The sequence below is a fragment of the Sus scrofa genome, chromosome 13, assembly GCF_000003025.6.
Source record: "Sus scrofa isolate TJ Tabasco breed Duroc chromosome 13, Sscrofa11.1, whole genome shotgun sequence".
In the NCBI taxonomy this organism is placed as follows: Eukaryota; Metazoa; Chordata; class Mammalia; order Artiodactyla; family Suidae; genus Sus; species Sus scrofa.
Genome location: NC_010455.5, coordinates 83189277 through 83204771, shown reverse-complemented (window position 1 = coordinate 83204771; position 15495 = coordinate 83189277). Strand labels below are relative to the sequence as shown.

The 15495-nt window shown below is 36.2% G+C and overlaps 1 protein-coding gene across 1 annotated transcript in view; it reads left to right on the top strand.

The window, feature by feature from the left end:
- The window catches only part of ATR (ATR serine/threonine kinase), a 114472-nt gene that overhangs the window by 85215 nt on the left and 13762 nt on the right, over positions 1–15495 (top strand). Inside the window, exons 37-40 of the mRNA XM_021069571.1 lie at positions 10236–10333; positions 11155–11387; positions 12513–12647; positions 14565–14765. Coding sequence (XP_020925230.1) covers positions 10236–10333; positions 11155–11387; positions 12513–12647; positions 14565–14765 — 667 coding nt within the window. The remainder of the gene's footprint in view (positions 1–10235; positions 10334–11154; positions 11388–12512; positions 12648–14564; positions 14766–15495) is intronic.

The window sequence follows — 15495 nt, the reverse complement described above, 5'->3', positions numbered from 1 at the left end:
TTCCCTAGAATTCCAGAAGACTCTAAATCTAATGTATTTAATGTTTGTATTTAATTGCCAATGGGATGTTTCATTCTAATCCATTCTGCTAAGTAGTATATATGAAAATTTTTTCAGAATTCCTGCTATGGCGCAGTGGATTAAGACTCCAGCTGCAGCAGCTTAGGTCACTGTGGAGGCACGGGTTCAAAACCCAGCCCAGCGCAGTGGGTTAAAGGACCTGGTCACAACTACAGTCTGATTCAATCCCTGGCCAGGTAACATCCATGTACCATGGGTGTGGCCATTAAAAAAAAAAAAGATTAATTAATTTTAAAAATGGTTTAACATTAGACTTGTAGAAAGAGCTTATCTCTTAAACTAGGTAACAGGTAAAATGTAACTTAATGTCATATATTAGTGTATTATAGACAAGTAGTGTATTGTTTCATGCCTATTGTTTATATTATTATAAATTATTAATTTGTAGGAAGTAATAACTTCAAATTGAAGTTTTGTGGCAACTCTTCATTAAGCAGTTTATCAGTGCCATTTTTCTAATAGCATTGATTCACCAGGTCTCTATGTACTCAAATTTTCATAATTCTTTCAATATTTCAAACTTTCTCGTGAGTCTTTTTATCATGTACTGTTGCTTTCCATTGAAAGGTAACTTACTTCAGAACAATGTCTATTTCAAGTTGCCTATTACTAGGTATTTTGACTTCTCAGTTCTGTATTTTCAGAATTAAAGCAATATTTGTTCATCAGTGGTGTTAGGATTGCAAGATTTGGCCAAGCCTTTCTTCCCAAAATGGAATTCAAGTTTTTGTTACATCCAAATCTAACTTTATTTATTAATGATTATTAATGGCTTGTTACTGAGAAAGAATTCATGGCATATTGGCATTTTGAAATGGAAGCATAACCAGAGGACAGTTACTAAGTGCATTTTTTCTTTACTAAAATGAGTAATACCTTTCATTTTCTCTTTAGTTTTAGTTTTAGTTTATTATGTGAATTGGTATACAGAATTTAATATATTTCTTCTAAAACAAGGAGTTATTTAGTCCTTGATGTGCATAAAGCTATTAGGTTTAGTGTGAGGTTTTTAAAACTATAGTTTAATAAAGTAAGGCTATTTTAAAATGTATTTTAACCATAGTAATTAAAACATTTGGACACTTAAAGGAGTAAAGTGAGCTACTGATACTTATCCCTGCGTGATTAAATTACCACGTTATTACTAATTAAGCATTAGTTTTTGCCCTCAAGGAGCTGCAGTCCAACTGGATAGAGAAACCTTAGCACACAAGATATTTAAATAATGGTACATAGTAGAATGTGATCAGATACAAATAAATAGTATACGTATTAGAAATAGCCTTTTTTTTTTCTTTTGATATTAAAAAGACACCAAAAATGAATCAAACAAGTCCAAGAGTCATGGATTTGGGACAAATCTGAAGTTAAAACTAAAGCCACTGGCTTCATAATATCAAAAATATTTTAACTTCTTTGCACTGCATTGCCACAGAAGTCTTGTAGTCTTCATGAAGAAAGTAGGATTTAAAAAGTAATTAAATTCAAGATGGAAAGGACATTACAGATGTATCTCATTTTATTGACCTTCACAGGTACTGTGTTTTTTAAAAATTGAAGTTTTGTGGTAGTTCTGCTTTAAGCAAGTCTATCAGTCTCATTTTTCTAATAGCAGGTCTCTGTGTACTCACATTTTTGTAATTCTTGCTATATTTAAAACTTTCTCATTATTATTTTATTTGTTATGGTCATCTGTGATCAGTGATCTCTGACGTTAACTATTGTAATTGTTTTGGGGCACCATGAACTGCGCCCATATAAGACAGTGAACTTAACTCCATGAATGCTGTTATGTCCTGACTGCCTCACCAACTGCCCGTTCCACTATCTCTTTCTCTCTCCTTGGGCCTCTGAATCCCATGAGACAACAATATTGAAATTAGGCCAGTTAACCCTACAATGGCCTCTAAGTGGTCAAGTGAAAAGAAGAGCAAAACACTTAGTTTAAATCAGAAGCTGGGGATGATTAATCTTAGTGAGGATGTCATGTCAAAAGGTGAGATAGGCCAAAGCTAGGCCTCTTGTGCCAAACAGCCAAGTTATGAATGCAACGGAAAAGTTCTTGAAGGAAATTAAAAGTGCTGTTCCAGCGAACTCATGAATGATAAGGGAAACAGCCTTATTGCTGATATGAAGCAAGTTTTAGTGGTCTACAGAGGTTAAACCAGACACCACATTCTGTTAAGGCAAAGCCTAATCTGGAGCAGGGCCCTAACTCTCAATTCAGGAAGGCTGAAATAGGTAAGGAAGCTACAGAAGAAAAGTTTGAAGGTCCAAGTTTGGTTCATGAGGTTTAGGGAAAGAAGCTGTCTCCATAACTGAAAAGTACAAGGTGAAGCAGCAAGTGCTGATTTAGAAGCTGCAGCAAGTTATCCAGAAGATCTAGCTAAGATCATTAATGGGTGGCTATAGGAGTTCCTGCTGTGGCACAGTTGGTTAATGATTGGCTTATCTCTGTGGAGGCATTGGTTTGATACCGAGCCCAACACAGTAAATTAAGGATCCAGCATTGCTGCAGCTCTAGCGTAGGTCACAGATGTGGCTCGGATTCCATTCCTTGCCCTGGAACTTCGGTATGCTGTGGGCATGGCCGAAAAAAAGGAAAAAAAAAAAAAAAAAAGGTGAAGGTGGCTACACTAAACAACAGATTTTCAGTATAAAGAAAACATTATAGGAAGAAGATCCGTCTAGAACTTTCATAGCTAGAGAAGAAAAGTCAATGCCTGACTTCAAAGGGGAGGCTGACTCTCTTACTAGGGGCTAATGCAGCTGGTGACTCTAAGTTGAAACTAATGCTCACTTACTATTCTGAAAATCCTAGAGTCTTAAGAATTGTGCTAAATCTGTTCTGCCTATGCTCTATAAATGGAACCATATCTGTTTACAGCATGTTTTACTGCACATTTAAGCCCAAGTTGAGAATTTCTATTCAGAAACAAAAATTCCTTTGAAAATGTGAGTGCTCATTGACAATGCACCTGGTTAACCCAAGAGCTCTGATAGAGATACCTAATGAGATTAATGTTGCTTTCATGCCTGCTAACACAACATCCATTCTGCAATCCATGAATCAAGCAGTAATTTCAACATTCAAGTTTTATTATTTAAGAAATATACTTCATGATTGGGGTGATATTAGCATTATGGCATAGTGAAAAGCTACCTTTTGTCTCACCCCTTCAATCTACAACCGGTAAAACATCCACAGTACAACAAAGGTACTTCTGCTCAACACCCAGGACAGTGGAGAATCCATATCTGTACATCTAAAGGTGGGTGAACTGGAACACACAGAGGAGGTAAAAGCAAGGGAGCAGCAGAGGTGGGCTTGCAAACCTAGCCCTCTGGCCACATCAGCTGCATCTTTAACTGCAGAGAACCAGATAGTAGCAGGGGAAGAGGTACATATGATTCTGGCCTCCTGTCACAGTAGCTCTGTAGCCATGGGTAACTGGGAGGCAGTGAAAGTAGGGCCTGAGACCCTGTCCTTCCAGCTCCTAAGGTCCGCTTGACACCCAGCCCACTGTAGCAGAGTTCATGAACCTTATAAGACATGGCAGAGGCACCTGCAATTCATAGGATTGTGGACCAGATGGCAGAGCCTACCACTCAGGTGTGCCAGGCAGTGATACCAGTGACAGTGGGAGAAGGAAGGCACCAAAAGTGACAAGGAGGGCAGGGAGTCACACCTCTAACAAGGAGGTAGAGGGTGGAAAGGGTAGACTCAAATAGAACCAGAGGCACTGCAGGTAAAAAAAAAGCAACCAAAAAACCCCCCAAACCTATGCTATAGTGCCACCTACTGGAAAACAAAAGAAAGGCTTCTAATCTCTAACCTGTCCCTACTACAAATATGCCTGCAGAGGAACAACTCTTCTAGCACCATGAAGAATCAAGTAACACTGTACGTGAAAAGCAAATGATGATTCTCCAGAAAGCTAACATAAAGTCGAAGAATATTGCAATCTGGTAGAGAATTTCATATAGCTGTCAATGGAAAACTCAGCTACACAAAAACTCGGAAAGGCAGCTCAGTGGGCTCAGGAATAAAATTAATGAACAGAAGGATTACTTACCTAAGAGACTGAAACTCTGAAAAAGAACTAAACAGAAATTCTGGAGTTGAAGAACTCAATAAATAAAATGAAGAATGCATTTAAAAGCACTGGAAATAGAGAAGACTGTATGGAAGAGAGTATTAGCAAACTTGAACATAGACATCTAGAAATGGTGCAAGTAGGACAGGAAAGAGAAGATATTTTAAAAATGATGAAATTCTGTGAGCATTATCCAACTCTTTTAGGCAGGGCAACATTTTGGTCATGGGTATCCCAGAAGAGAAGAGAGGGAGAAAGGAGCAAAGAGTTTATTTAAAGAAATAATAGCTGAGAACTTCCCAAACCCATAGAAGAAACTGGATATACAAGTCCATGAAACCAAGAGAACACCTAATTATCCCAGTGCAAAAAAAGACCTTCTCCAAGACAGATTGTACTAAAATTGTCAAAAGTCAATGACAAAGAATTTTATAGGCAGCCAAGGGAAAGGGAATGGTGGTGTAACCCTTTGTGGGTTACAGAAGAACCTCATCAGATCTCTCAGCAGAAACTCTACAGACTAGGAGTGACATTCTCAAAATACTGAAAGGTAAAAATTATTCCTCAAGAATGCTCTCTTCACTTCCCTGGTGGCTTAGCAGGTTTAGGATCCAGCATTGTCACAGCAGTGGCTCAGCTTGCTGATGTGGCACAGATTCGATCCCTGGCCACGGAACTTTTGTATGCTGCAAACATGCCCTGCACCCTCCCCCCCACCCCCAAAAAAAGAGGAAGAAGAAGAAAGAATACCCTATCTAGCAAAGTTATCCTTCAGAAATGGAGGCAAAATAAAGACTCCAGACAAAAGCTGAGAGTTTACCAACACTAAACCTGCCTTACAAGAAGTGTTGAAATGAGCTTTTTCCACCAGAAACAAAATGGCAGAAGTTCACAAAACATTGAGTAAGGTGATAAATAGACAGAATAAGAAAATTGCTACCATTTATTACATACAGGTTTTTTTTTTTTTTTCCCTTTTTTGGCCACACCCACAGCATATGGAAGTCCCTGGACCAGGGATCAAATCCAAACCAGAACTTCGACCTACACCACAGCTGCAGCAACACTGGATCCTTAGCCCATTGCACTGAGCTCTGAACTGGCGCCTCCACAGAGACAAGCCGTTTCATTAACCTACTGCACCACAGCGAGAACTCCCACAAAATGTGCAGAGTCAGTAGAAGGAAGAAAAAAAGTTGAAAAAATAACTATACCTACTTCAGTTCAGTAACATACAACATAAAAAGGAAAAACTTGAGACAACAAAAATACAAAAGAGAAAAGGATGGAGCCTACATAGGTAAATGAAGATAAGATCCTATCAGGAAGAAAAGTACTATCTTATCTATGAGAGGTTTCATACAAACCCCATGGTAACCACAAAATATAAATCTAGAGTAGAGCCATGAAACATAGAAAAAGGAAAAATAGAAAACCTCCAAACCAAAATGGTAGAGAGAAATAAAAAGGGAAAAAACAATGGAGAATATAGAGCAACCAGAAAACAAAAGCTAAAATAGCAGCCCTAAGTCCTCATCTATCACTAACCACCAAAAACGGAAATGGATTGAAATCACCAATCACAAGACACAGAGTGGTTGGATGGATTAAAAATCAAAATCCAATAATATGCTGCCTCCAGGAGCTCAGCTCTGATGACAAACACAAGCTCAAAGTGAAGGAATGGATGATGATACTCCAAGCAAATGGAAATTGATAGCACACAGTAATAGTAGGGTACTTTAGGGAGTTCCTTTGTGACATAGCTTGATAAGGATCCATCACTGTCATTGCAGTGATTTGGGTTGCTGCTGTGGTTCGTGTTTGATCCCTGGTTCTGGAACTTCCAATTGCCATGGGTGCAGCAAAAAAAAAAAAAAAAAAAAAAAGAGGACTTTAATACCCCACTTGCATCAATGGATAGATCATCTAGAGAGGAAGTCAACAAGGAAACAGCAGAACCAGATGGACTTGATAGATCTATATAGACCATTACATTCCAAATGTAGCAGAAGGCATATTTTTCTCAAACGAACATGGAACTTTTTCAAGAACAAACCATATGTTGAGCCACAGAACAATCCTTAGTAAACTTATGAAGATTAAAATCATCTTTCCCAATCACAATGGTATAAAACTAGAAATCAGCTACAAGAAGGTGGAGACTGAACAACATGCTACTGAATAACTGCTGGGTCAACAAAGAAATCAAAGAATTTTAAAAATTACCTGGAGACAAATCAAAATGAAAATATAACATACCAGAGATCTATGGGATGCAACAAAAGCAGTATACTAAAATGAAAGTTTATAGCAATACAGACCTATCTCAAAGAACAAGAAAAATACCAAATAAACAATCTACCCTTACACTTAAAGGAACTGGAAAAAGAAAAAAATGCACAAAGTTAGTAGAACGAAGGAAATAATAAGGATTAGAGTGGAAATAAATGAAATAGAGACTAAAAAGACAGTAGTAAAGAATTAATGAAAATAAGATCTGGTTCTTTGAAGAGAGAAACAAAATTGCCAAACCCTTTTCTAGGCTCACCAAGAAAAAAGAAGGCTCTGATCAATAAAATCAGAAACAAAAGAGAAATATCAATAGATACCACAAAAATACAAAAGCTTATAAGAGAATATTAGGAACAGTTATGTGGCAGCAAAGTGTACAACCTAGAAGAAATGGACAAATTCTTAGAACCATACAACCTTCCAAGACTGAATCATGAAAAAATAGGACTAGTCAGCTTCAAAGGTGCATTCTACCAAACATGCAAAGAAGATTTAATATTATCCTTCTCAAACTCTTCCAAAAAACTGAAGAGGAAGGAAAGCTTCCTCACTCATTTTTTGAGGCCAACATCAGCTTGATGCCAAAACTAGGAAGAGACAACACACACAAAAATTACTGACCGATACCTCTAATGAACATAGACACTAAAATCCTTAATAAAACATTAGTAAACCAGACCTCGGTCTCATACCACACACACAAATCAACTCAAAATGGATTGAAGACTTGAATGTAAGACTGGAAACCACAAAACTCCTCTAAGAAAACGTAGGCAGTATGCTCTTTGGCATCCATCTTAGTAATGTATCTCTAGATAGGACTCCTCAGGCAAAAGAAACCAAAGCAAAAATAAACAAATATCACTATATCAAACTAAAAACTTTCTGCACAGCAAAGGAAACTAACAACAAAATGAAAAGACAACCTACCAAATGGAAGAAGATATTTGAGAATGATCTATCCAATGAGGGGTTAATATCCAGAACATGTAAAGAATTCATACAACTCCACAACAAAAAAACAACCTGATTAAAAATTGGGCAAAGGAGGAGTTCCTATTGTGGCATAGTAGAAAAGAATCCAACTAGTATCCAGGAAGACATGGGTTCGATCCCTGGTCTCACTCAGTGGTTTAAGGATCCGGCATTGCCATGAGCTGTGGTGTAGGTTGCAGACTTGGCTTGGATCCTGTGTTGCTGTGGCTGTGGTGTAGGCTGGCAGCTGTAGCTCTGATTCAACCCCTAGCCTAGGAACCTCTATATGCCGCAGGTGCAGCTCTAAAAAAATAATAATAAAAGGGCAAAGTAGCTGAATAGACATTTTTCCAAAGACGATATTCATATGGCCAACAGGCACATGAAAACATGTTCAGCATCATTAATTATTAGGGAAATTTAAAACAGAACCACGGTGAGTTATCATCTTACTCCTGGTACAATGCCAGTTATCAAAAAGACAAGAAATAACAAGAGTTGGAGGATATAGAGAATAGAGAACTATCATGCACTATTGGTAGGAATAAATTGGAAAACTATATGGAGATTCCTCAAAATATTAAGAATAGAACTACCATATGATCCAGCTATTCCACTTCTGGGATATTTATCCAAAGAATATGGAAATACTTATTTGAAAAGATATGTGCACCTCTGTGTTCATTACAGTGTTATTACAATAGTCAAAATATGGTAAAAAACCAAAGTGCCCCATCAACAGATGAACAGACAGAGAATCATGGTGTATATAAATATATAATAGAATACTATTCAGCCTTTAAAACAGTGAAATCCTGCCATTTTTGACAACATGGATGGACTTTGAGGATTTTATGCTAAGTGAAGTAAGTCAGAAAGACAAATACTGTATGATTTCATTCATAGGTGAAATATAAAAAAAATAAATACAGACAAAACCCATAACAAATGAACAAAACAAACCAAATAAAAACAAACACACAATTGCAGAGTAGTGTTTGCAGAGGGGAAGGGGCATGTGGAGAGTGAAATGGGTAAAGGGGATCAACCATATGGTGAAGGATGGGAACTAAATTTTTGGTGGGTGCATGCTTCAAGGTACATAGAAGTAGAAATGTAATGTGTACCTGAAACATATAATGTTATAAACCATTTTTACCTAAAAAACATAAATAATAAAAATACTTTTTTTTTGCAAAGAAATACATTTCGAATTGCAATAGCTGCCATAGTGATTCATCTGAAAGATCTGAGCAAAATAAACTGAAAATCTTCTGTGAAGGATTCTCCATTCTTGATGCCATTAAGAACATTTGTGATTCATGGGAAGATGTCAAAATAAAAACATTAACAGGAGTTTGGAAGAAGTTGATTCTAGTCCCCACAAATGACTTTGAGAGGTTCAAGACGACTGTTCAGGAAGTAACTGCAGATGTGAAAGTAGCCTAGAAAACTAGAATTAGGAGTGGAATCTGAAGTTAATTAATATTACCTCATGATAAAAGCATAATAAAACGGATGAGGAGCTTCTTCTTATGGATGAGCAAAGAAAGTGATTTTTGAGATGGAATCTACTCCTGGTAAAGATGCTGTGAAGATTGTTGAACTGACAATAAAGGATTTAGAATATTACATAAATTTAGTTGATAAAGCAGTGGCAGAGTTTGAGAAAATTGACTCCAGTTTTGAAAAGAAAGATTTACTGTGGGTACAAATGCATGAAACAGCATTCCATGGTACAGAGAAATGGTTCATGAAAGGAAGTATCAGTTGATGTGGCAAACTTCATTGTTGTCTTATTTTAAGAAATTGCCACAGCCACCCCAGTCTTTAGCAGCTACCAGCCTGATAGGTCAGCTGCCATCAACATCAAGACAAGACCTTCCAGCAGCAAAAAGATTACAACTAGCTGAAGGCTCAGATGATGATAGCATTTTTTAGCAATGATGTATTTTAAAATTAAGGTATGTATACTGCTTTTTTAGACACATGGTACTGCACACTTACAGACTACAGAATAGTGAAAACATGAATTTTATATGCATTGGAAAACCACAGAATTCCTATGACTCACCTAACTGTGATAGTCATTTTATCGTAGTGGTCCAGTACCAAACCTGCAATATCTCTGAGGCATGCCTGTACTAACTTTCCACAGATTTGGCAGAGAAACAGGTTTGAGTGGTTTGTTGAGAGAATGGTGAGGAAATTGGACTTGATGGAAGGTGTATGCTGGTGAATGGGAGAAATTAAGATACAAAGCTATAAAGAAAAATGTTATATATGTATTTGAATCCCAGGCAGAGTAATTCATATAATCTATAGATAATTGATTCCTGTTTTTGAATGGAGGGAGAGTATGATAAAGCTAAAATTTCAGGAGTGTTCATCTGGAGTTTATTGAAGGGAAGAAATGTGGAATTAGGCAGACCAAGTTACCGTAAGTTCCCAGAAATGAAGTGGTTGGGCCTGACCTAAGTTTATGGCCATGGAATGCAACAAAGGCACAGATCCTAAGGACAATTTGAAAGAAGTACTGACGGGAATTTGACTGGGTCAAAACTTGAGTTATTTTTGTTCTGTGAGATATAGAGCTTAGCAAGGAATGTAGAAAGGAAAAAGTGGGGAGAAAGGAGTCAAAGATAACCTGTACCAGGAAGAAATAAACTGGTAGTATAATTTGTGTCAGAAGGCTATATATTTCTCAAGTGGTAGTTTGTCTTTAAATTTTAATTCATATAATGTAAAAAAGAATGCTATGTTAATATTTTTTCTATATGATTACAGATCTCTACAGTATGGAAATCAATTCATATATCAGTCAATGCCACGAATGTTATCACTATGGCTTGATTTTGGTGCTAAGGCATACGAATGGGAAAAAGGTATAATTTCTTCGGTAAAAACTGTATACATTCTTTTTTCTCACATTATCATGCTCCATCATAAATGCCTAGATATAGTTCTCAGTGCTATGGTAAAAACTTTAAAGGACTAAGAAGAATTATAATATATGCGTGAGCAAGAAACCAAATGTTAAAAAAGAGGAAAAAGACCAAAAGTAGGCTTAAGTAGTTGCAGTTGCAGGACCTGCAAGTGAAAGTTTGCTTGTTCCTTGGTAAACTTAACACATATTGAAAAACATTAGTTTGGAGTTACCGTTATGTCTTAGCAAGTTGAGAACCCAGCATAGTTCTATGAGGGTACAGGTTCAGTCCCTGGCCTTGCTCAGTGGTTTAAGGATCTGGCATTGCCACAAACTGCAGTGTAGGTCACAGATGAGGCTCAGATATGGCGTTGCTGTGGCTGTGGTGTAGGCCAGCAGCTGCAGCTCCAATTCCACCCCTAGCCTGGGAACTTCCAGATGCCATAGGTGCAGCCTTAAAAAAGAAAAGAGGGAAAAAAAAAAAGAAAAATACTAGTTCAAGCCAAATAATTTACCTTTAAAATTACAACAGTCTGTGGCTTGTTCTGTTTACTTCTAGTGAAAATTAATGGTCCTTGAGTTTTTCAGTGGACTTAAATATTTTTTCCTACTTGGACAGAGAAAACTATTTTCCACAAATTGGCAAGTGATCTAGCTTTGGACATGGGAAAAATATATATCTTTAAGCTGTTTTTAAAAGATTTTTTTTCCTATGAAATTGATACAGTTTTATTTTTTTACTGGTGTTTTTAACTTTGATTTTTTTTTTTTTTTCTCCAGCTGGCCGCTCTGATCGTGTACAAATGAGAAATGATTTAGTTAAAATAAACAAAGTTATTACAGAGCACACAAATCATTTAGCTCCATATCAGTTTTTGACTGCCTTTTCACAACTGATCTCCCGAATTTGTCATTCTCATGATGAAGTTTTTGTTGTCTTGATGGAAATTATAGCCAAAGTGTTTCTGGCCTATCCCCAACAAGCAATGTGGATGATGACAGCTGTGTCAAAGGTGATACATTAATCACAACAATGTCTTTTCCATTTTATGTGGCATTGATTATTTAATGCTTATGTATAGATATAAGTTCCAGGGTTTCTCTCTTACATTAGATTCATATTAAGAAAATACATTTTAAGCATTTTTAAGAATAAATTATAGCACTGTATCCCATTATAAAATTCAGAAATATTTACTGTATCAAGTGAAGTAACTCATGTGTTTAAAATCAAAGAATTTATCATACATTTTCTTTATGAAGTATAGTAAACTATTAGTGTTTGTTATGAAACAGTAGCCTATTTTATTCCAAGTGTTTTTAATCCAAAGTATTTGAACTTTTAATAGTAGAACATTTTTATTGTATTATTAATAGGAATGTACAAGTTGGTAAATATCTTGAATTAATAAATATTTTAGAGAATTTAGAAATAGAGATATAAAAAAGAAAATTAAAATTCACTCTTTATATCATTAATATCTTCATGTGTTTTTGTATATTTACTGTCTATGCATACTTTAACACTGAATTTGGATTACATAGCTATATAATTTCATATCTTTTCACCTAAGATTATTACCATAATCATGTTCCCATGTTATTAAATATTCTTTAAAGACACGATTTTTTAAATTATATAAAATTCTATAAAAGATGGAGTTTCCTGGTGGCTCAGCAAGTTAGAATCTGGCATTGTTACTGCCATGGCTCATGTTGCTGCTGTGGCACAGGATCAATCCCTGACCTGGAACTTCTGCCTGCCTCAAGCACAGCCAAAAATTGATTAATTAATTAAAATTTTAAAATTTACTTAGCCATCTGTAATTTTTTAAACTGTCGTTAACCTTTGAGGTTGTTTCCTTTTTTGCTCTAGACAAAACATCCAGATACATTTATATTTATTCTCATTTCTAATTATTTCTTTAGGATTGATCCTAAGACGGGAATTCACCAGGTCACAGGATAGCAGCATTTTTATGGCTATTGATAGTATTGGCCAAATTGATTTCCAGAAAACTTGTATAAGTGTAACCTCTCATCTTGCATGCTTTTTAAGTTGATTTTTGTCATTTAGAAGTATTGTTGTCTTTTAAAAATCTTTTAACAATTACATTTAACTTTTTTTTTTATGACAGTCTTCTTATCCCATGCGTGTAAACAGATGCAAGGAAATCCTAAATAAAGCTATTCTTATGAAAAAATCCTTAGAAAAGTTTGTTGGAGATGCAACTCGCCTAACAGATAAGCTTCTAGAATTGTGCAATAAACCGGTACTATCATAAATCTTACTACTTATAGACTATGTTGGATAATTTTATATAAAGCTTAAATATGATTTTAGCTGGTTTTATTTCATTTGGTTAATTCAATTTAAATTCTCACATATATTGGTATACACATATATCGAAAGTTATCAAATTGTATATTTTAAGTATTGCAGTTTGCCTTTTAAGTAGAGGATATGAAATAACCATAAAAATATAAGTAGATAAAATACTTAAAGTTCTATGATTGCTTTCTGTCATATCTTTAAAATTTCAAAATTCATATACTTTAACCTACATACATGAGAGGGAAAAATGTTGGCATTTGTGGTTTCATTTTTTCAGTACATATTTCATCGCCTACCAGGGGATAAGCACTGTACGACGGGAAACAAAGATAATAAGACATGTCTTGAAGTTGTCATAGTCTCATAGGAAACCACTCAGATGGTATCTAGTGTAATAACTGCTTCTTTCAGTAGCCTTGTGACTAGAATATGGACATGGTTACAGGAGTGACTACTCTTCTCCCTAAGGAATTGGAGGGGAAAACCCTAAAGAATGTGTAGGAAAGGTAATAGTGGGGGTATGGTCATTATAAGGAGAGACAGATTCTTTATAAAGTTAACTATCTAGACTTCACTTTAAAAATAATTACTCAGAGTTCCTGTCTTGGCTCAGCGTTAGCAAACCCAACTAACATCCATGAGGATGCGGGTTCGATCCCTGGCCTTGCTCAGTGGGTTAAGGATCCGGCATTGCCTTGAGCTGTGGTATAGGTCGCAGACACGGCTCGCATCACAGTTGCTGCGGCTGTGGTGTAGGCTGGCGGTAACAGCTCCAATTGGACCCCTAGCCTGGGAACCTCCATATGCCGCAGGTGAGGCCCTAAAAATACAAAAAGACCAAAAAAATTAAAAATTTAAAAATTTTTTAAAAAGTAGAAAATAAAAATAATCACTCTATCACCTATTTACAGGTGAGAATATATAGATTAACCTATTTCTCACCTTCCCTTCCAATAAACATCTTCAAAGAATAGTCTGTTTTTAATATCTGTATTCATCTTATGTGACCTCTGATGTACTTGACATTATGAAATATAGTTTTGTGGAGTTCCCGTCGTGGCGCAGTGGTTAACGAATCCGACTAGGAACCATGAGGTTGCGGGTTTGATCCCTGCCCTTGCTCAGTGGGTTAACGATCCGGCGTTGCCGTGAGCTGTGGTGTAGGTTGCAGACGCGGTTCGGATCCCGAGTTGCTGTGGCTCTGGCATAGGCTGGTGGCTACAGCTCCGATTAGACCCCTAGCCTTGGAAACTCCATATGCCGCGGGAGCGGCCCAAGAAATAGCAAAAAGACAAAAAAAAAAAAAAAGAAATATAGTTTTATGATAATGGCCAACATTTATTAAACACTAGCCTTTTTCTAAGTGTTTTACATTTACAAACTTACAATTCTTTATATGAAACTTTTATCATAGCTACATTTAGAATTTCAGAATTTTTCCGATCTTTGATGGTAATACAATACATATACTTTATATTAAATATCATCACTAGGGGTAATTTGGTAGAGTATCCCATAACCAGATACGATAACATTTCTTCAGTGAAACATTAATCTTTGCCCTAAGTGAGACGTTCAGGTGTCTTTTTGCTGCCAAGTAAGGTTTGGTACCAAAAGAAAAAGACTGATTTACTGAGCTCTTTGGAATTTGTAACATGTGATAAATTGTATGCCACTATTATTTACTTTAGTCATTCACTATCCTAAATGTAGGTACTGTTACTGATGGGGTAAAAGATTACAGAGAGGTTAAAATATGTTTTTATAGAAGTGAAATTTTTGCTTGGGGTAAAATTAATCATTCTGTAATTCAAGGTATATAGAGAAATTAAAATGTACTATTTTTTTCCCCTAGGTGGATGGAAGTAGTTCCACACTGAGCATGAGCACTCATTTTAAAATGCTGAAAAGACTGGTTGAAGAAGCAACATTTAGTGAAATCCTCATTCCTTTACAATCAGTCATGATACCTACTCTTCCATCAATTCCGGGTGCCCATGCTAACCACGAACCATTTCCTGGGCATTGGGCCTATATTGCAGGCTTCGATGATACGGTAAACTGTAGTCTTATATAACTGTAACTATGTTTTTAAAATTTAGTTAAAATTTTCAAATTAAGTTTAAAAGTGTTTTCTTAGGAATTCCTATTGTGGCTTAGCAGGTTAAGGACATGGTGTAGGCCTCAGTTGCAACTCCAATTCCACTGCTAGCCTGGGAACTTCCATATGCTAGGTACAGCCAGGAAAAGAAAAATAAATAAATAAATAAAATAAAAAGTGTTTTCCTTTGGAGTTGCTGTTGTGGCTTAGCAGGTTAAAGACCCAATATTGTCCCTGTGAGGATGCAGGTTCAATCCCTGGCCTCACTCAGTGCGTTAAGGATTCAGCATTGCTGCAAGCTGCAGTGTAGTTTGCAGATGTGGCTTGAACCCAGTGTTGTCATGGCTGTGGTGCAGGCCTGAGCTGCAGGTCTGATTCAACCCCTGGTCCAGAGGCTTCCATTTGCCATGGTGTGGCTGTAAAAAGAAAAATAAAATAAAAAAATTAGAAAGTAAAAGTATTTTCCTCAAAGATTAGTCAATTTTATTTGCAAAGAAAAAAAAATGATTCAGAAAACAGAAAAGTAAAACCATTTTACTGATGGAACAAAATTAAGTGATAAAAACCCCATGTTCAACTCACTGTGTTTTTTGTTTTTGTTTTTGTTTTTCTTTTTTGGCCATATCTGAGGTATATAGAAGTTCCTGGGCCAGGGATCTAATCTGAGCCGGAATTGTGACCTATA